Consider the following 21,657-nt stretch of genomic DNA (forward strand, 5'->3'; position numbering starts at 1 on the left):
ACAGGATTTCACTATGTTGGCCAGGCTGGTCTCAAACTCTTGACTTTGTGATCCACGTGCCTCAGCCTCCCAAAGTGCTGGGATTACAGGCATTGAGCCACCACGCCCGGCCTTCTGACTCTTTGAGAAAATACTTTTATTTATTAATTTATTTTTTGAGACAGGGTCTTGCTCTGTTGCCTAGGTTATAGTGTAGTGGCATGATCACAGCTCATTGCAGCCTTGATTCCCAGGTTCAAGCGACCCTCCCACCTCAGCCTCGTGAGTGGTTGGGACGACACGTGCATGCCATCTTGCCTGGCTAATTTTTAAATTACTTGTAGAGATGGGATCTCGCAATGTTGCCCAGGCTGCTCAAATTCTTAACTCAAACAATCCTCCCTCCTCAGCCTCCCAAAGTGCTGAGATTACAGGTGTGAGCCACCAAACCTGGCAAGAAAATACTTTCAACATGGAGCATAATAACTTGTGATCCCACCCTCTTTCCCCAATGCTTGCTCTTTCTCTTAAACACCTGAAGTACATGAAAATGCTTAACGGTCCTTGTTGATATTGTGGCCAATCTAAACTTTGATGTTTTCCACCTGTGGGAAAAACATATTTAAAAAGAAGTCTAATACACGCTTTTAATCCCAGCACTTTTGGGAGGCCAAGGTGGGAGATCACTGGAGCCCAGGAGGTCGAGACCAGCTTGGGTAACATGACAAAGCCCCATCTCTGCCAAAAAAAAAAAAAATACAAAAATTAGCCAGGTGTGGCAGCACATGCTTATAGTCCCAGCTTACTCAGGAGGCTGAGGTGGGAGGATCACTTGAACTCAGGATGCAGAGGTTGCAGTGAGCTATGATCACATACCACTGCATTCCAGCCTGGACAACAGAGTGAGACCTGCTCTCAAATATAATATGTGTGTGTGTGTATATATATGTATTTATATGTAACTATTACAGAAAAACATTTAAACAGCAAATAGACTTGACCCACAACTTAATAGTGATAAATGAGAGCCAAAATAGACCAATTTATGTTTATTATTTATAAATATTAAAAGAATATTTTGAGCTTAAGAAATTATGGTAAAATAAAGTTTGGTGTATTTGATTCAAATATCACCATTGCAAAGGTCTTTTACACACTATAAACCTATTATGAATACTACACCCTCTACTTTTAGCAATGATTTGAAAACCTCACTCCAGTTGAAATAGAATATATACATATGCATACACATTTATGTACACATAGATAAACTTATATATGTATCTGTAGTACATATTATGTGTGTATATGTGTGTGTGTATATATATATGTATATGCATATATTTTTTCCCCCTGAGGGAAAACCAGTGTTATCTCTCAGCACAACTGGCAGAGAGGCCAGACAGCTAGATTTAAATTCCAGCCTGCTTAGAGGGAAGGGTTTCAATCCCATCAATGCATAAATATATTTGGAGGCCAAATGCCTGCCATCCCCAAAGCATTTCCATTTATATCCTGGACATACCACCATTATTTCATTTACCACATTTTATTGAAATCATCTGTTCTGTGTCTTTCTTCCTCACTAGATTATAAGTATTTCAAAGGCAAGCTTCCTGTCATTCATTTGCATTCCTGGTACCTAGCATCATGACTGCTCAAAAGTTAGGGCAATGTAATTTGCTGACTTAAAACTATTGCGTAAACACGAGAAATCTAATCCTCTACGTGAGAAGCTCAGCCCTGGAACTACATTACAGTAATTTCTTCTAGCCCTAAGAAGACTATCTGAGAACCCCATTATAAATGCAATGCATTATTACCAAAAAAAATGCTGAGAGTCAAAGTCTACATGAAACATAACTACTATGAAGTAGAAAAGCTCAAATCTACATTAAAAGGCCTACGAGAATTCCTTTCAGAGCCGCTAGTGCTATGTATTTACCGTGCCAGCTGAATGACTCTTTAGCACAAGATTCATTCAACACAGTGGCTCAGCCACAACCCAGGTTGAGTGTGATCTTGGTTAAGTGCCCTGGTAATCTCCTTGGATCTCGCTGGTCTCGCTTTTCTTTCTACTAATCAAATGGGAAGGTTAGTAATTCTCTAGGGTTTTTTTCTGGTTTGAGAGTTCTATCAAATCTCTAAAGTACCATGGGAATGTTTAAAATGTACCAGCTATATGCATAAACAGGAAAAGTTATATATCCCTCCCAAAAGAGAACACATTAAGAGTAAAATTAGGCCTTTGGTTGATCTCTCCTCTAACTATTCCCACCCTTGCTCTCACTTCCCTCTCCCGAAGAATACTACTGCTTAACGAAAGACCATGATATTTGATGTAAAAGGTACGTACCTCTGAGCATCCTCCGAGATTCTGAGTCTTTGGCCATGGCTGCCAGTGAGGGAGGGAGCACACTTCCACAGCTGTTACTCTGTCCTAGGGGCAGGTGAGCCTGTGGGAAGCAGGAGGGAGTACTTCAGGCAAGCTACAGGCTGAATGGACCTTTAGGAAATGGCCACATCCCTGTTTCCAAAGCTCTTATCAAAGTGTACAGGGTAGAGAAAGTAGTTCTTTGCGTTTCATTTGTTGATGCTAAGTTGTAAAGGCCAGTCACTGGCCCTCCCAAGAAGCTCCAGGGTAGTCGCAATATCACAGCCCTTCCTCCAACAGCAGCAATTCCAACAGTGAAGACAGTTGGGGAACACACTGTGCAAAACCACCTGAAAGAATGGCTGAAAGTCCTTCATGCATAAGGAGCAGAGGGCAGATGCAGGGCCAAGAATGCATGCGCACCATGCAAAAGAACAGGGAACAGCTACTCTTGTTATAAATGCACCCATTTTTATCTACCCTCAGTTTTGTAGAGGCTGAAACTGAAGAAACCTATTAACACCCTAATGGTTTTAGCATTTTCAAAAAATAGCAAAATTCTTCATGTAGATAAAATACATTTGAAACACAAATTTATATAACAGATGAAAACAAAGTTACTCTGATTAAGTGCTGGGGAAGGGCTCAAAAGCCTGTCTCATTCAGAACCTCCTTCACACCTGCCTCTTCTCTTTCCACAATCATCCCCTCAGGCATGTCAGCAGACCAGGAGGGAGAGCTCCGGCTAAGCGTCAGATCACATCGGTTCACATTCCACTCCACTACATACCAGCTGAGGGTTCCTCGGTTACTCATTTAGCCTTATGACACCTCAGTTTATCCATACATTCAAATGGGATAATAATCAATACTCTACTGCATAATGCTGCTAGGTTTTCAAATGGGACAATCCACATAAAAGGCTCAACCCAGAGTCAGCCACATGAAAATGTCTGAACAAATACTCGTTACTGTTATTCCGGGAACACAGAGGCTACATTCTATCTTATCTCCAGATGTGGGATGCAGCCAGGAGGAGTCTGTCATGTAAGTGAATTCCATTCATCATCTGGGTCCTGCTCTTTGGCCCCAGAGCATACAATTTCAGGTGTCCTCTGAACAGGTTGAAAATGCAATTTAGTCCTGATGTCTAACAAGTAAATTTTAGGAGTTATGATTTCGCACTTTTCTTAAAAGGCCTTTGCACGTCAGTGAATATAATGACAAGAAGACTCATGGAATGGGAAGCCCGTGGTTTCTCCCGTGTCCTACCTTTGGGGTGATGCTTCTCCCCATAGTAGCACTGCTGAAATGTGGGGAGATGGAAGATGTGGTTTTCTTTCGAGGCAAAGTATCACTCAGATAGAGGCCTTCTTTATGCTGTTTTTTCCTTTCTTCCAGACTTCTAAAGTGCTTTAAATGCAAACGTAAGGCAAAATAGCAAAACTTGACTAGCTGTAATAGGTGACTAAAGAAATGAAGAATTATGCATTTACAAAAAAAATTTGGAATTTTAACAGAATTTTTCTTATTCAACATACATTGTGTTTGCTGTTAGACTTGAGCTAGTATGTGATTAGATACTAAACACTGTAAAAATTTAGACTGGACCTAGAAATCTTTGAAATTCCACCTTTCACGTCTGTAGAGCCTGCCGACTTGGGGCCTCAGGACAACTTACAACTTAACTATGATGGTCGCCATGTGGATGGCAGAACAGCCCGTGGACAAAACACATAAGCACCTTCTCCCCTTCTCTGTCTGGGCAGTTCTGTGTGATGGCACAGATACCAGTGTGAGGAGGACAAGAAAGGGGAGGAAGGAAAAGATGAAGAGAAAAAGCGAGTAAATAGGGAGGTTGTTTGAAAGTTGTAATAATATTTCAGTCACATAAACACACTCAAGATCCACATAAAGTTTCCACAAAAGGCATCTTTCTAGGTTACTTTTGATGTAAAAAGACCTTGGCTAAGGAGCCCCTACAGTAATCTAATGGACTATTTATTTTTTTTCAGATTTTTAAGGCAAGATTTTTGTCCACTTGAAAGTTACTCAAATTTTTCTTGGCCTCCACCTAGAAAAGTCTCTAATAGTGAGATGATTTCCTGTTTGAGTGATTGGTGCACCCAAATCCCAGAAAACATTACTAAAGAACTTATCCATGTAACCAAACACTACCTGTTCTCCCTAGAACTATGAAAATTTAAAAAAAGAAAGAAAAAAACACAAAAATGAGCTAAAAAAATTGCTGAAATATATTTGAAACATAAAGATAAGAATAGAGGATAATTCAAAAGATATTCATATTCCCACCACTCAGCTTCATTAAATCTTAACATAGCTTTACTTTTTTTAAAGAAATACAACATCTATACATACTTATATATCAAAGTGATTTCTAAATTAAAGGTTCTTCAGGTCTGATCCTTTTAATATCATTTTAAAAGCTCATGCTTTTGAAATTCACAAAAATTAATGCAAATTTGATTTACCAAATTTATAAACAGTCTTCAAATATGCCAATCATAAAAAAATCTGCATTTTAACTTTGTAATTAATTGTTTATACTAGCTAATAAATTTATTAAGAGCTATGTGCCAGGCATGATGCTTTATATATATTATCTCATTAAATTTTTATAATAATCCAGTGAGGCAGGAACTATTGCTATCTCTATACAGATGAGGAATCAGGGGTAGCCAGGATGATGCAGCTGGAAAGTGGCAGAGCTGGAATTCATGGCCAGGTAGTCCATACTAAAATGATAATAATATTTAACAGTCTGGCTGATGAATGCTCCTTATAGATAGAAAAATGACATCAGAACACTTCAATCTAGCTCCCACTATGACCAAATATTACAAATTCTGAAATGCATTAACTTTCCAACACTCCAAAATGGCAGCTTAATAAAATAGAAAAGAACCCCAATGAAAACACAATCTAACGGAAATTTGGCAGAAAACAGGTTTGTAAACTGTGATTCTTTTGCTACTAGAGATGTCCTGAATGAAACTGTTACGGAGATAAAGCTAACATTAAAATGGAAGACTTTTAGGTCTTCCATTCTCCTTGTTCCTTCCTTGCATACATAACTTAATTCACCCTTCTTTCCTATCAGCCCAGATGGCAGGAACCTTAAGGCAGCAAGAGATAGAGTCCTTTAACAAATGGTAATCGATGGTAAAGGTACCTTCAAGAAACATAGGGCTAAGCATGACCAATCAGAGCTCACCTACATGGGGGCAATGACTCTTTAGGATCTTTTGGCACCAAATTCCTGTAGGTATTTGATTATAGTTGAAAGGAAGTCTCAAAACAGATTTTATTTTTGAATACCCAAGCATTAATATATACTGAGTGTTCTAAAAGGAAGGCAACATTTAGAGTAAAAAAAAAAAAACAAAAACCACATTTATTTAAAAATCTGGTGAATAAAAACTGGATTTCTGGACCAAATGCAGTACTTGTGGTGTGACCTTGGACAAGCTACTTAACCTCACTGAACCTCAGTTCCCAAAACTTCAATATAGAGATAATTTTTACTTCATAGGATTGTTAGAAGAATATAAAGAGATACTTGTAAAATGTTTAGCAAATTCTGACACAGTACCAAGGAATGATGCCTAATATGGTTTCAACTACGTATAATAAAACTATTTTTTGTTGATGTCATAACTCTTTATAATATAGATTTTATGGAAGTGCTCATTAGCATTTTGAGAGATATCTGAGAGAAGCTGCAATATTTTGGTTGAATGGTAACCGAAGCATGAGGGTATAAAAAGTGTTCAGATATATATATCAAAGCCAGTAGGGGATACTCAAGCTATCAAAATTTTACAACAATTTTAACACCCTTAGAACACACTAAATGTTCTTAAGAGAAAAGAAAATCAGAGAAGTATGCAACTTGCCTTTTTAAAAATGCCTTTGGAAAAGTAGAAGCAAAGATTCCACATAAGTAACTCTGGTGTGACGATAACATTCCCAAATTCTAAACACCAGTTCCTGATTACCTGTTGCTCCTGCTGCTGCGGCTGCTGCCTTCTGTGTTTCTTAGCTGGTAGAGGAGGAGGTGTGTCATTTAAAGGTAAAGGATCGACAGATGTAGCCATGAATTCAGGCCATGGGGCTGATGTATGTTGAGTGATAGGATGAGGAGAAAGGGTGGAAGAAAACACAAATCCAGAATAGACAGATGATCTTTGCTTTATAGGAGAAAGAAAAGGTATATATGTGTCCACACGAAATGAAAGAGTAAGACATAGAAATGAAATTGACAGTTGGATTGCTTTGTTTTATTTTACTTAAGAAGTTACACGTGATGAGCAGTATCTTTCAACTTAGTCTCTTATTCAAATCCCACACTGTACGCCAGGCGTCCCCAAACTACGGCCCGCGGGCCGCATGCGGCCCCCTGAGGCCATTTATCCGGCCTCCCCGCCGCACTTCAGGAAGGAGCACCTCTTTCATTGGTGGTCAGTGAGAGGAGCACAGTATGTGGCGGCCCTCCAATGGTCTGAGGGACAGTGAACTGGCCCCCTGTGTAAAAAGTTTGGGGATGCCTGCTGTAAGCAATTTGGATCACTGAAGGTATTTTAATATACTATTATTGGCCCCTCCTCAAGAAGGTTTTTAAAAGGCCTTGTATTTAAAAGCATCCATGTTACAAAACAAAATAGACAACAAAGTCAAACTGAAAAGTCAATTCAAATCAACAATTTTAGAAAGGCTTTTTAATTTATAAGAAAACTGAGTTAGAGTGCTAAGACACAGAACTTATTTCTTTGAACTTCCTTTTCCTAGTACTCCACTCTGTAGCATAAATTTCATGGTTTCTAGGATTTTTATTGGTAGAGCTGTACCCCCACATTGGTATGCTTTATAAACTCAGCCTTACCCTGCTCCCCTGGCCAAACAGAAACATGTGTCATGCACACTCTCATGGACCTCATTTTCAGTTGGCCGTGGGTTAATTTCTGACATGAAGAAAAGCAGTGAACGAATGAAACGTCATGCCTACACACCTCTTTACTCTGTGGCTGGCTCGCCAGCACAGCTGTGGCAGGCTCAGTGGCAACAGCATCAGCATCAGCAGGAAACTGAGTGGAAGGGGATAGATTCGTGGAATTGCCACATGGCTCATTAATCTCATTTACACTGATATAGCCCTAAAAGGAGGAATTCAGAAGTTAAACACAAAGAAAGCAAAAGCTGAGGCATGCGAGAGTATTAATGTTCCCAGTACAATGAAGTTAGCTTAGAGCGGCACAGCCAGATATCTGTGGTATTATCAAATGTTTCATTAAGAGAATAATCAGCAATTAAAATGGATTTACATTGCTTGATCTTGAAAATTGGCATTCTAAATATTAAACATAATTTTTCTGATGAAATCAGATAACTGTATTATAAATAACTCAACACCTTCTATTTTAAAATATCCAGAAGTATCAGCATTCATTCTGTTGATGGATTAAGGTTGTCACGACATATATATTTAAAGTAATAGCACATCAAAAAAATCCAAGATGTAAAATTGACAAGGCAATCACTTACTCCCTAATTCAAGAGCCTTTTCCACAAATCTTCATTCTTAGGTTTACACCTTTTTTGTTTCCTGATGAATTAGAGTGTGAGGAAAATTGGACTGAGAGCTACTGGGTTTTACACGAAAAAAACATTTATAAAAGAGTAATTTATTTGTTATGGGTTCTAGCTTTTGGGCATCTCAACCAAATGAGAATAAAAAGAACACTGTCCTCTCATGCAAGTGAGGCTTCCCTAGCAAAACAAATGTGTGCATGCAGAGACACACACAGACACACACTGAGTCCTAAGGTGCAACCATGGTATGTCTCAAATAAGGCAGCCTCCTAACCCCCATCTTTATCCATAGGACAGAGAATTTCCAGTTATTTTTGAACTCAATAATTCAGTTCTGGCTTCAGCTTAGAGAAAATACCCACGGATCAAAACATCTGAGAAGCAGAACTCCTGAATATATATCTGTGGAAAAGGCACTTGTCAATTTTCATGGAAAGTAATTATACAGAAAATTATACAATTTTCATGGAAAGTAAATATACATATATATTCATGATTTTCACCACACCAAAAAGACAGTGTGAAAAAATATGTAAAATAACATATCTCTGTTAAAGGTGAAACTGAGTTAAACTGGACACATAGATTCTTCTGTAAGTCCATCAATCCTTTTACAAATTTCAGGCCGAAATCAAGGTGTTTTTTAGTAAACATTTTCTAAGTAAAAAAAAGCTTGGTTTTGGTAAAAACCTTGAAAGGATTGATAACAGTGGAGAATGCTAGAGTTGATTGTTTATAAATTGGGTGTATCAGACATTTGCACTTCAGAAAAGTAGGACAGATATCACGTAAAGTTTTACAAGGCTAAACTGAAGAAAAGAAGTAGTTAACTAGGTCAAGTTCACTGAGTATGTAATACTGAATCAGAAAGAAAATGAACAATTTTGGGTTTTTCTTTCATTCATTAATAGTAGACTATTTCGAAGCCAAGTTTTAATTATTTATAACAGTCATAAACCATACAATTTAATTAATTTCTTCAAAAATGTAAACTGTTAGTAAAACCTGGGAGCTCGTTAAAACAGGTTATAAATTAATCACCCCTTTAAAAAAGAAAGAGAAGAGAGAATGAAAGAGAGAACAGAAGAAAAAAAAAAAGAAAAACATCTTGTGAGCCAAGTCTGCTTGGTACATGAAAGTGAACATATAGCACGAGAAGTGTTCTCATAGAAACTCATTGTTGTACTTAACAAGCAGAAGAGTTGCAGATATACAGCAATAGTAAAAAAACCAAATGTGCTTTTGACATCAGGATGCCTGCAGGAAATAAAGTACCAGCTCATTAACTGAAAAGGAAAGACTTCGTTCTTCTATTAAGAGAGGAAGAAACTTCAGGGCCCATCTAATTCATCTGGATACCACAAGCTCTTCAGACTCTTTAGTCCAGAGTCAACTCCAAATCTTCCCTCTTAAATGATTCCTTCCCCAGTCTTCCCTATCTCAGTAAAAGGTACTTACCATCTACTTCATTATTCAAACTGGAATAATGGCATGATTCCAGACATTTTCCTTTATTTCCTTTATTTCATCCCAACATCCAGTCTATCAGCAAGAACCGTCAACTCTACCTCCAAAATACCTCCTGGTCCAGCTAATCCCTCCATCTCTCTGCCATCCTCCAGTTCAAGCCCCCGGTATCTCTACGGCAATCATCTCCACACTAATTTCCCTGCATCTCCTTCTCTTAGTCTTTATGAATGAGTAGTCACAGAGCAGCCCAGAGTGATCTTTAACAAGTGGATAGCAAATGTCACCTCCCTGCTTAAAATCACTTAAAGGCCTCCCATCTCACATGAAGTAGATCACATTTCTTTAACAAGACTCATGAGACCTGCCCTTACCCACCGTGTTCACATTAACTTAAGCCACAACATTCCATTCACAAACAGCTTTGTTCATTCAACCTGAAAGGTCCACGTTCTGAATAACGAAAAGAAGCTATGAAACGGAACGATCTAATAAAGCTTTGGAAGAAATACTTCACAAAATGCTTCTGAGGTACACATGTAGTCACGCTTATTATTGTGAGGAGCATTTTACTTCATATACTTATACACACAAAAATATTTTCTATGTTAAGAGTCTTAACTCCACTGTCTAAATGGGTTTTTTGATTATGCAAACACTTATGCAGAAGCAAGATTTTCTTTAGCTTTTTAGGAAAACAGTAAATATAAAGAATATAAACTATTTTTTCTCAGTTATAATTTTCCAAATTAGAGTTAAAATATTCTCCGAATGTAGCAATGAAGCTGCTGAAGAGACTTGGGTATGGGGGAAGTAGTGATGGGAATTGGGGAAAGGTAGATATTGGGCATAAAGAGTGTGTCCAGTTTACTGTAAATAGGACTTTCCAGTTTAGAGGTGAAAATAGCAAAAACAACAGTGGGGCCGGGGGTGGGAAGACAGAGAAAAGAAAGAAACCTGACCACATTCTCAAGTGTTTACAGGAATTTTCATGTTCTATAAGATATGGGAGAAGGAGAAGTAAAATAAGAGAGGGGAGGGAGAAAGGAGACTCAGGAAGGAAAAAGGAGAATTTAAGACTCATCTTGGTCTGGATCTTAAACTTTTTGAAACGCCAAATTAAGCTACGATGTCGCCACCCAGCAAAGTACACACACACACACACACACACACACAATGTGCATCTGCATTAGAGACAAGATAATCTCTGAAATCCTAAAAGCAACATAATGAAAGACAAGAAAACTATAAAAGCATTGGGTGCTTTCGTAGGTTCCATGAGTTAGTATTTTTATTATTCGGCTAATCACATAAAGCTGAGATACATCTCCTGATTTCTAAGGCAACATAAAGTGACATGTAAAATCATAGCTTACCTCTTTTAAAGTATTGGGGTTAACGGGAAACCCTTTCCCCCCAGAGAGGCTGGAGTATTTCTTTTCCAAATTACAAAGATTCTCCTTTTCCTGAAGGAATACAAAATCTGTTAAACTTAGTCGACCTTGGATACAACTGAGAAGCACAGTGACTTTGCACCAGAGACCAACATCAGAAGCTGACATAGTTGCCCCATTTCTGTTTCCTCTCCTCACACTCAGTCAGCACTTCAAATCTGTACACTGGAGGTCATCGTCTGCTCACTGATATGATGCATGCGTTGCTTTCAAACATAATTAGCTCTGTAACCTAATAAATTTGGGTCATAGCTTGTTTTGTAAAAAAGAGTGGGCTGCTCTATTTGAGGCAAGGATGGAAGAAGGAGCCCTTAGAGTCCCTCTCACCACTGTCTTTCACTTATTTTCTCTTCCTTTCTTTTGAGGTTGCTTCTAGTTTTGTTTTGTTTTATTGCTATTATGGAAAAAGCTACGTTAAACAGTCTTGAACAAGTTTTTTATAAAGACACCTTTTCATTTATATTGTATAAATATCTAGAAATGAAGTTGCTAGGTCATAGATGAATGTATGTTAAAAAACTTCTACAAAGTTCTCGAAAAGGACCGTACACTTTGTACTCAAGTAAGCAACGTATGAAAGTTCTAGTTCCTTCATATTCTTGTCAATATTTGAGATTTTCCTTGTGTAGTCATTTTAGTTTATTAGGTAGAATTACATTGTTGTTTTAATTCATATTTCCTTGATGACTAATGATGAATATTTTCCCATATAACTTTTTGGTTCTTTATATATGTTCTTTTACAAAATGTCTATTCAAGACTTTTGCCTGCTTTTTTTTTTTAATTTATTGATGCATACCTATTATTGATGTGTAGGAGTTTTTAATATGTTCTGGATACAAGTCTTTTGTCATTTCTTTTAAGAAATGTTTGCTTACTCAAGGCCATAAAGGTGTACTTTCACTCTTATTTTTTCTTCTGGAAGCTTTATCATTTTAATTTCTATGTTGAGGTCTCTGATATATCTTAATGAATTTATATATATCATATGATGATATTGAGGCTTATTTTTTTTTCATGTTGACCAAGCTGACCTAGCCCAATTTCTTTGAAAGACTTGTTTTGGTGCCTCTGTCGAAAATCAAAAGACAGTGTAAATGTATGGGCTCCTTTTTGGACTCTCAGTTCGGTTTCATTGATCTATTTAATATATGCCTATTACTATTAGTATGGCAGCACCAACCTGTCTTAAATGGCTCCAGAGTAAACCTTGAAATAAAAATACAAATCTTCCTACTTCTTCCTTGTTCAAAGTCGTTTTGGCTATTCTAGGCCCTTTGCGTTTTCATATGCAGTTGATTCCTATTATTTGTAGTAGCTACATTCTATAATGTTGCCACAAACACTGAATTAGTGAATGCTGAACCACTGCTCCTAAAAAAAATACAGGGTTGGGTTCCTGCAAGCTTCTAGTCACGATATTTTCATCAACTAATCAAAATTAAACTTTCTTTAATGTGTGCTTCTGTTTGAAGACACCTTACTCAATATTACATACCATTATGTAACATATTATACTATACATTAAGAGGGATATTGCTGATTCGTTAACATTGAACTGACAGTCAGCAACACTATAACAGCATGAATGAAATTCATCTAACACACGTATTTTCTCCATTAGGCACATCACAACCTTCTTGCATTTAGGAGCATGTATTCACATGTAATCACCATGCTTAGGAGGCACTTTACATGGCAAATCACCAACAAAAACCCAAAATGTAAAAACATGGCATTGAATAATCCACAAAAATGACACCAGTTTACAGTATGAGCGATAAAACAAGAAGGCGGGATGCCGCCTTTGTTCATCCTCAGCTGGGAATGTGCATATTGGCCAACTCAAAACTTTAACCACTCTGTGTATTTCTGTGAATGTCTACAAAAGGGCCACAAATATTGATTTAGGGGTTCCAAATACATTTTAGCAAGTAGACAAAATCACAAATACAGAATCCCTGAATAATGAAGATCAACTGTAAATTTTAGCATCAACTTGTCAATTTCTAGAAAAAAGTCGATTGGGATTTTGATTGGGATTAAAATGTATCTATAGATCAGTTTAGAAAAATAAATATCTTAATACTTATAGACCACAATTTTTATAATCAAATTGTATTTTATATATTTTTAACAGGAAAATATATCTGTGATGTGCTTACCCATTTTATAAAATCTATCACTGTTTTTCTCTTTTTTTGGTTAAAATTTTAAATATTAAATACGACATATTACACTATCTAATTTAAGCTGTGCCTTTGAATATGGTGTTCAAAAGGTAAAACAGCAGTGAGGACGCTAATGGAAACAGAGTTCACCCCTGGAACAGGGGATCGAGAGGGAAAATAAAACTCCATTTAAAGCTTTCTAGGTAGGAAAAGGAGGAAGATCGAAGCCGTCAGAAATATGTGCAGAGTGCAGAGGCACCTCAAGTGGGCTCATAATTCTATGCAAAAGACCTATGTCCTCTCTCTCTCTCTCTCTCTTTCTCTCTCTCTCTCTCTCTCTTTCTCTTTTGGTGGGGGACAAGGTCTTGCTCTGTTGCCCAGGCTGGAGTGCAGTGGTGTGATCTTGGCTTACTGCAACCTCTGCCTCCCATGTTCAAGCGATTCTCCTGCCTCAGCCTTCTGAGCAGATGGGATCACAGGTATGTGCCACCAGGCCCAACTAATTTTTTGTATTTTTAATAGAGATGGGGTTTCAACACATTGGCCAGGCTGGTCTTGAACTCCTGGCCTCAAGTGATCTGCCCGCCTCAACCTCCCAAAATGCTGGGATTACAGGCGTGAGTCACAGTGTCAGGGCTTCCTCCTTCTTAACCTAAAATAGCTAAAAAGGGAATGAATAGTCATTTATTTTAGGTGGGACTATGGTACAGCTTCATCCTTTAATACTTTCTTCCAGATTTGGTCTTTCTCTGCATCCCATTCTATCGCACCTTTTCCTGATCCCAAGTGTCATATTCCTAATGTAGTGGCTTGAATGCAGGGATCGGACCTGAGACTAGCCCCATCAACTTTAACGTTTGGTGTCTTATTGCTGAAATGAAACTAGAGACCATGTCAGAAAGTTAGGCTACAGCTTGTTTTTCACTGTCTTTGGGCAAAGAAATCCCTTTACAGGCAGTCACTTTAGGTGCTGGGCCAGAAGATGACATAGTCTCTTTGGTGAGGATAATCTTACCATCCCTCTGATCATACCACATGGAGTATCTACCTACCCAATTAATTCAAACTAAGTGCAACGTGACATTTGCTGGAAAGACCCACACACAAATAACTGGATTTCAAAACACCAGCATCAGCTGTGCCAAAATATTTGACAGTAGTAAAAAGGACATTTTTCCTTAAGCCCACATTAAATTGATGTTAGAATGCATTTTAACTGTTTGATGAATAGTTTTTTTAAAAGGGGAAAATAATTATTTAAAAATACAGATTTTCCATAGTTTAGATTTTTACAATGTGAAAAAAGCATGAAGAAAACATCCTTGCTTATTTCTAAATGGTAGTTAATAGTTCAGGTATCAGATGATTAATGTGGAGGATTAAACAAAAAAGTATATAAAAATCTTACTTAAATTGTACAGCATTCACTATTAAAAGGTATTTACTTTAAAGGAGGCAACTTCCCTAAAGTTGGAAGCTATGTTTCACTGTGGTCAGTGCTGAAAAGGAAATACTTACTCTTTGCAACATCATTATTAAATTATTCTTTTCTTTCACAAAATGATCTTGTTCTCTCTGAGCCTGCTGAACAATGTGATTGGCTTGCTTTTTCAATGCAGAAATTTTTTCCTGGAGAAAAAGAGATGATCATAGGAAGACGAACGTTAAACATTCAACGGTTTGCCAGTCTACCCTAGAAAAGGGAGAAAAATATTTTCACAACTGGAATAACAGTGACTACCTTTATTTGATGGTGGGCAGTGATTATTAATTACCAAGAGACTGTGAGGCATTTCTTTGACCTGTCAGCCTCAATACTTTCTTTACTTAAGGCTAATATAGTTCAAGTGATTTAAAACCTATCTTGAAGAACCCAGAAGTCAACAGGAAATCTTGTTTTAGACTATCAATGAATTTTTTACATCTTGGGTACGCCTTTTGAGAAAAAAACAATGGAATTTCTCATTTAAGCTGAGAGTTTAAGAAAATACTTTCTCTTGTCTTTCCTTTCCTCAATGTTTTGGTCTAGTACAGAGCCCTGGGTGTGATTCTAAATTCTGGAACAGAGTTGAATTCTGGGCAGGATATCTAAGTGCTAGGGGGTTGGGTGGAGTCAGCAGTAATCTGCATGGCATTCTCCTAATGGTAATAAGCTGTCAGCCAGTTTTGAGAACTATTGAGCAATGAAAACAGAGAAAACTCCAAAATAGACTTTGTTCATAGAATTATTCTGAACCCAGTTATTATAATTGCAAAAGAACATAATTGAAAACAAATACCTAAATTCCCGATTTTCTATGCCTTAGTTTTCACATGAATGAAAAAATTAGGTATTATTCATAAATGCATCTACAGCATTATGAAACAATGACTGTAATGTGTCTTAACTTGTCTGTTTTGGAACACCATTTGCCACATATATGGCAGGCTCCGTCATCTGCCAAATGTGATATTCAGACAGACATTATGCCATAGCTACGTTAAACAGAAGTATTTTTTGATTTTTCACATTGAATGACACCTGGCAGAAGTACCTTTCTAGAAACGATGTTCCGTTGATATTCAGCAACTTCACGCAGGAGCTGTTGAGTCAAGTTCTCCTTTTCTTCATCTAGACGGCTCTCATGTTCAAGCTGCTGGAACTCCAGGTCTTCAAAGTGTTTGCTTTCAACATCCAACAGGTCAGCATCCTTTGGAGAAAAGGAGATGAAAACAAGACACACCGAGATAACTACCGCCTTCTTAATGTGAAGAAACAGTTATTAAAAGCAGTTGGTACGAGATATCTTTCCAATTACAATACTGACCAGGGTTAGAACATAATACTCTTTTGAAGTTAAGTCCCAGAGTGTGACTGTTAGAGGGAACTGAAAGGGGTGTGGTGGGGTGGGCAGCATTTATTTCACCCTCGGTTTGAGACTTCTCTGTGGAGGAGAGAATTCTTGCTTTAAACCCACTGGGTGGTTTTAAAATGGAGAGAGAAGTATAAAAATGACTCAGTAAATAACCCTAAACATAATCTGCAGTCCAAAGGTGGAACACAGTGCCTTAAGAAAATTCTTCTTGTCCAGGCGCAGTGGCTCAAAACATGTAATCCGAGCACTCTGGGAGGCTGAGGCAGGTGGATCACCCGAGGTCTGGGGTTTGAGACCAGCCTGGCCAACATGGTGAAATCCCATCTCTACTGAAAATACAAAAATTAGCCAGGTGTGGTGGTGGGCACCTGTAATCTCAGCTACTCAGGAGGCTGAGGCAGGAGAATCGCTTGAACCTGGGAGGCAGAGGTGGCAGTGAGCTGAGATCGGGCCACTGCACTTCAGGCTGGGCAACAAGAGCGAAATTCCGTCTCAAAAAAATAAAAATAAAAAATAAAAAGAAAATTTTTCTTTTCCACAATTTTTCATAGAAAATAAGACTAATGTGGAGATTTGAGGGTCAAAAGTGGCACACATACAGACCAGAGGAACCGAAGGGGGATACATGTATTTCAGATGGCACACACACAATCTGCTGGACTGTGCAGAAAAAAATTAAACCTCCTTCAAACTTGTTTTTAATTATTTTTCAGTTTCTCAACAAATGTTTTCTAATGTAAACACAAGTAGCATAGTATGAATACATGATTTTAAATACATACATCCTTTAGGCATGCACTATATATATATATTTATAACAATATGGATTATAATTTTATTAAAGGGATAAGCAATCAAAAACTTTTGGGCATGGGCTCTAGGTGAGGATAATGTGTCGGTGAAGATTTAGCGAATGTAACAATTGTATTGCTCTGGTGGAGCACGTTGATAACGATATGCATGCGTGGGGCAGGAATATGGGAAATCTCTGTAACTTCTACTTGGTTTTGCTAAAAATCTAAAACGGCTGTAATAAAATAAAGTATATATTTTTTAAAATTAGTAGTTAAGGTTTTAAAGCCAGCTATCTAAGAACCCATTATAATGATCTACACACCTTTTTACTGGGAAGTGTAAACAAAGCTTTTATGAGGCACAAAAGGAGACGCAAAAGGTTAAACACTACCACTCTCAGAATAAACTAGAAGACATTTAAGGAAGATCAGACATCATGAAAATCAGACGGTCTAGAAAAGGCATTCTCCAACCTATGAAATACTTAAAGACAGGAAGAGATTTATGCATCTACATTAATGCAAGGATTGACGCATGTTATACAGATTCTTCTCCATTCTAGTTTTTTTTTTTTTGAAACCCTCTTATGTTTGGAGCCTTTCATATTATTTATAAATGGGGTATGTTCAGGAGGTTGCTTTTTCTTTTTTCTTTTTTCTTTTTTTTTTTTTTGTCACTCAGGCTGGATGCAGTAGCATAACACAGCTCAACTGCAGCCTTGAACTCCTAAACTCACGCCTCAATCTTCCTGCCTCAATCTCCCAAGTAGCTGGGACTACAGGTGCAAACCACCACGTCTGGCTAATTTTTCTTTTTTTTTTTTTTTTTTTTTTTTTTTTTTGCAGAGGGGGTGGTTTGGTCATATTGCTCAGCCTGGTCTCAAACTTAAGTGATCCATTCACCTCAGCCTCTACTCACCTGGGATACACTCACCTGGGATTACAGGTATAAGCCACCACACCCAGCCAGATTTTTTATCAATATAAATTTATAAATAACCTATGTCCAAAAGAAGAGGCAGCTGGGTTCTGTGGCTCACAGCTCTACATAGCTAACACAGCCAGAACATTTTTTGGTTGTTTTTCAATCAAATCATCAGAGAGTTGAATAAATAATTAATTATATGCTAAGTTATCTCTATATCAATATTCAACCTCACCCCCACTCTGGTTATTATATTAATGATAAAGCAAACCTTTTGATAAAATGAAATGTATTTCTAACTTGTCCAGTGACTTTTACTCTAAGGATGATCCATAGAAGAGCTAGTAGCTACTGTGTAATTACAACCAATAGTGTAGCAACAAGACTATCATGTCAACACAGACTGAATTCTCAAAGCATAAGAGCAGGAAAAACACAATTTGAAAAACATATTCAACATTTCTTAACACTTCTTTACATTTTACTTGGCCCAAGAAAAATATGTGCTCAATTTCAAGTTTGTGGTTAACATTTCAAGTTTATCAGACATTTCAAATTTATAACTTCTAAAAGAATTAATGAATTAAGAAATAACTCAAGTGTTATATCTTAAAACAATATTCACAGTTTTGAAATACTACTCTGGCTGACATACAGGTACATACACTCAAGTTTATAAGGTCTTCCAATTAAGCTTGATTTGTGGCCAAAAATTACTGAGATTTTAAAAAAAGGAATAAGCAAGCCCTTTTTCTGGCTTATAAATAATCTTCAAAGTGGGCACATGTCTCACAACGTATACACTTTGCTAGTCAATTGCTTACTCCACAACTGGTTAATTATGCAATATGTGTTATTTTAATCCTGCATGAAAGTCAAAGAATCATTCATTTGTAGTAAATACTTAAACCACTGCATGAAAATAATGGCACACTACATAAGAAAGTTGAAAATTAAGCTAAGCTCAGTACTCAGACTCTGCTGATGTAATCATCTGATCAAGTTATCTAAACCATCAAAACGTGTGTATATAAACGTACATCTTAAATGAAAAACTATTTGGGAGGGGAATAAAAACTTGTACAAGATTTCTGTTTGAACAAGAAGTCAGGGAATGGAATTTGGCGGTGGGAATAGTTAAACTGAGCACAGAATAATATATATAGGAAGTCCAAAGTGAAGAATGTATATAACTGATTGAATGAAAATTCTAATTATACTTCACTCACTAAAAGAGCATTACAAATCTCTACTGCAGGCGTCCTGAAACTACGGCCCGCAGGCTGCATGTGGCCCCCTGAGGCCATTTATCCGGCCCCCTGCCACACTTTAGGAAGGGGCACCTCTTTCATAGGTGGTCAGTGAGAGGAGCACAGTATGTGGCGGCCCTCCAACGGTCTGAGGGACAGTGAACTGGCCCCCTGTGTAAAAAGTTTGGGGACGCCTGCTCTACTGGCTAGCAAGCTCAAAGGCCAGCCTGAAAGAACCTAAAACAGTTGCACTAAAGGAAATTCTGGGCAATTTCTTTTTTCTTTCCAGGAACTTTAAAAATAATGCATATGGCAGAAGTTTACATGTAGTTCTTTATGTTTTCTTTGCCTGCTGGAAGGACAGGAAGAAGAGAATATGGTATGACCAGGAGAAAGTGCAGTAATAAGAGCTCAAGGCCAACTCTGGAAGCAACTTTAAATGGGTCTCAGGGTTTTCTTAACTTTCACACTTTCTATATACTTTTGGGATATGGAAAAAGACAGTGGAAATAATCTAGTCCAACCTCCTTGAGGTAGTTAATAGTGTCAACCTGACTGGACTGAAGGATGCAAAGTACTGATCCTGGGCGTGTCTGTGAGGATGTTGCCAAAGAGTCACATTTGAATCCGTGGGCTAGAAAAAGCAGGCCCACCCTTAATCTGGGTGGACACCATCTAATCAGCTGCCAGAGCAGTTAGAATATAAAGCAAAAAAATAGCCGGGCATGGTGGCGCTTGCCTGTAGTCCCAGCTACTCGGGAGGCTGAGGCAGGAGAATTGCCTGAACCCAGGAGGCGGAGGTTGCGGTGAGCCGAGATCGCGCCATTGCACTCCAGCCTGGGTAACAACAGCGAAACTCCGTCTCAAAAAAAAAAAAAAAAAAAAATCATGGAAGAGTAGACTGGCCTAGTCTCCCAGCCTATATCCTTCCCCTGTGCTGGATGCCTCCTACCCTTAAACATCAGACTCCAAGTTCTTCCGTTTTGGGACTTGGACTGGCTCTCCTTGTTCCTCAGCTTGCAGACAACCTGCCGTGGGATCCTGTGATTGTGGGAGTTAATACTTAATAAACTCCCCTTTACATATCTATCTATCTATCTAATCAGTTCTGTCCCTCTAGAGAACCCTGACTAATACCCTCCTCATTTCATATACGAGGATACTGTGGCCCATAGAACTTGAATGACTTGTCCAAACTAATGGATAAACTGATTTTATAGCCAGTGATAGTAAAAGGTCTTCAAACTGTAGACCATTGGATAAAATTTTTTTAAAAATACCAGGATAGCAAAATCAACCATTCATTTGAGTATCAAAAGCACAAGAAGACAGTTACCTGGTTGGGACAGTTTTCTTGCGCTTTTGATCTTTACTCAAATAAATGTTTGATTTTGATCTCGATTTAAAAAAATTATCCATGATACCTACAATTAGTAGATCTTTTTTCTATCACTGGCTCTAAAATCATTTTATCCATTAGTCTTGGACAGGTCATTCAAACTCTATGGGCCTGAATATCCTCCTATGTGAAATGAGAAGGTAGGATGAGATTATTTCTATTATCTTTTTCCACATGAGATGAGTTAAATGACCAGTTCTCATTTAATGTCAGCTTTCTTTGTCACACTATTAGTAACCCAGGGATTGCTGAGCCCATATCAATTTCTAGATTGGTAAGGCCATGCTAACAATATACCAACCAGAGGCCAGAAAACCAATATCAGATGAAAATTATACTTGGACTCTAACACAATGACTTAAAGCTAAGAAGACCAGCCATAAGTCATTATGCTGCATGCACGAAATCGTCAATTTCAGCTTAAGTATTCAAGGCAATATGCAGTTTAATACAATGACTTTCTTCTTTTTCATTTATTTTTTACTTCGTGTGACTTGCCACCTAATGAAGCTAGTTACAATAAAATAAACTTTATCAAATCTAGTTGAAACATCCAAGGGAAAGCTTTGTAGTGAAGTCATATTCTGAAGTGTTTGAAGTCTAAAGGGAGATAAGTTGTGATAACACAGAAAGTTCCTAAAATGAATGGACTTCTCATGAACTAAGTGAACTTGTTACTGATTAAGCCGAGGCATTGGTGAAGAGTTATACTGTTCGTCAGCCCTGAAAGACACAATTAGTAGACCTCTTAATATCAAGTGAACAGTAGCCATCACAAGCCAGTTATCTCTCTTAAGGAAAGAGGTTTTATGATAATGTTACACTCTGTTTGGAGAGGAAAGAGAAGAAGTCTCTGCCTTAAATTAATGGAAGACACCGTCTGCATCATTTCCTTTCTTCTTCTGTAGTCAAAATCTTTAGAACACATACAAATTTATGAGTTATCCTAAAAAATCTAGATTAAGCTAAACAGTATATTAATCATCAGCCAAACTTTGAATATAATCTATCGATTTTTATGTGAAGCAATGTTTATAAAGAATACAAACAGTCAATGGATAACCAGTGGAAGGGAAGGACAAAATATCCGACGATGCTGCTGACTGCAAATAAAGAATTACAACTGTGTAAAATCCTTAGTGACAACGGAGAGTTACACAACTGTAAGCAAATATGAAAAACAAATCAGTTTTCCCATCTCTTTCGTTAACTAGCATAAACACAAACAAATTATAAACCAAAATTACTTTACAAATACTAGTTTTCTTCCAATCATTTTTATCACAAAATTTTCAGAGAATTGTGACTGAGAAGCAGGAAGTTTTATCTTCTTAGAACAAATTCAGCTTTACACAATAAAAGGAGTAAAGGGAAGAAAC

The 21,657-nt window shown here is 37.6% G+C and overlaps 1 protein-coding gene across 11 annotated transcripts in view; it reads right to left on the reverse strand.

Annotated features, from left to right (window-relative positions):
- Positions 1 to 21,657, reverse strand: part of PHLDB2 (pleckstrin homology like domain family B member 2) — a 237,724-nt gene that overhangs the window by 22,418 nt on the left and 193,649 nt on the right. For 5 of the 11 annotated variants that reach the window (XM_010346008.3, XM_003935480.4, XM_074404399.1 and 2 more), the window contains 6 exons: positions 15,590 to 15,745; positions 14,574 to 14,684; positions 10,807 to 10,896; positions 7,384 to 7,527; positions 3,626 to 3,766; positions 2,336 to 2,435 (listed from right to left, as the gene is read on the reverse strand). In XM_010346008.3, coding sequence (XP_010344310.1) covers positions 2,336 to 2,435; positions 3,626 to 3,766; positions 7,384 to 7,527; positions 10,807 to 10,896; positions 14,574 to 14,684; positions 15,590 to 15,745 — 742 coding nt within the window. Of the gene's footprint in view, positions 1 to 2,335; positions 2,436 to 3,625; positions 3,767 to 6,372; positions 6,565 to 7,383; positions 7,528 to 10,806; positions 10,897 to 14,573; positions 14,685 to 15,589; positions 15,746 to 21,657 lie in introns of all 11 variants that reach the window. The other 6 variants (XM_074404396.1, XM_074404392.1, XM_074404395.1 and 3 more) reach the window with 3 other exon arrangements.

The sequence above is a fragment of the Saimiri boliviensis genome, chromosome 8, assembly GCF_048565385.1.
Source record: "Saimiri boliviensis isolate mSaiBol1 chromosome 8, mSaiBol1.pri, whole genome shotgun sequence".
In the NCBI taxonomy this organism is placed as follows: domain Eukaryota; kingdom Metazoa; phylum Chordata; class Mammalia; order Primates; family Cebidae; genus Saimiri; species Saimiri boliviensis.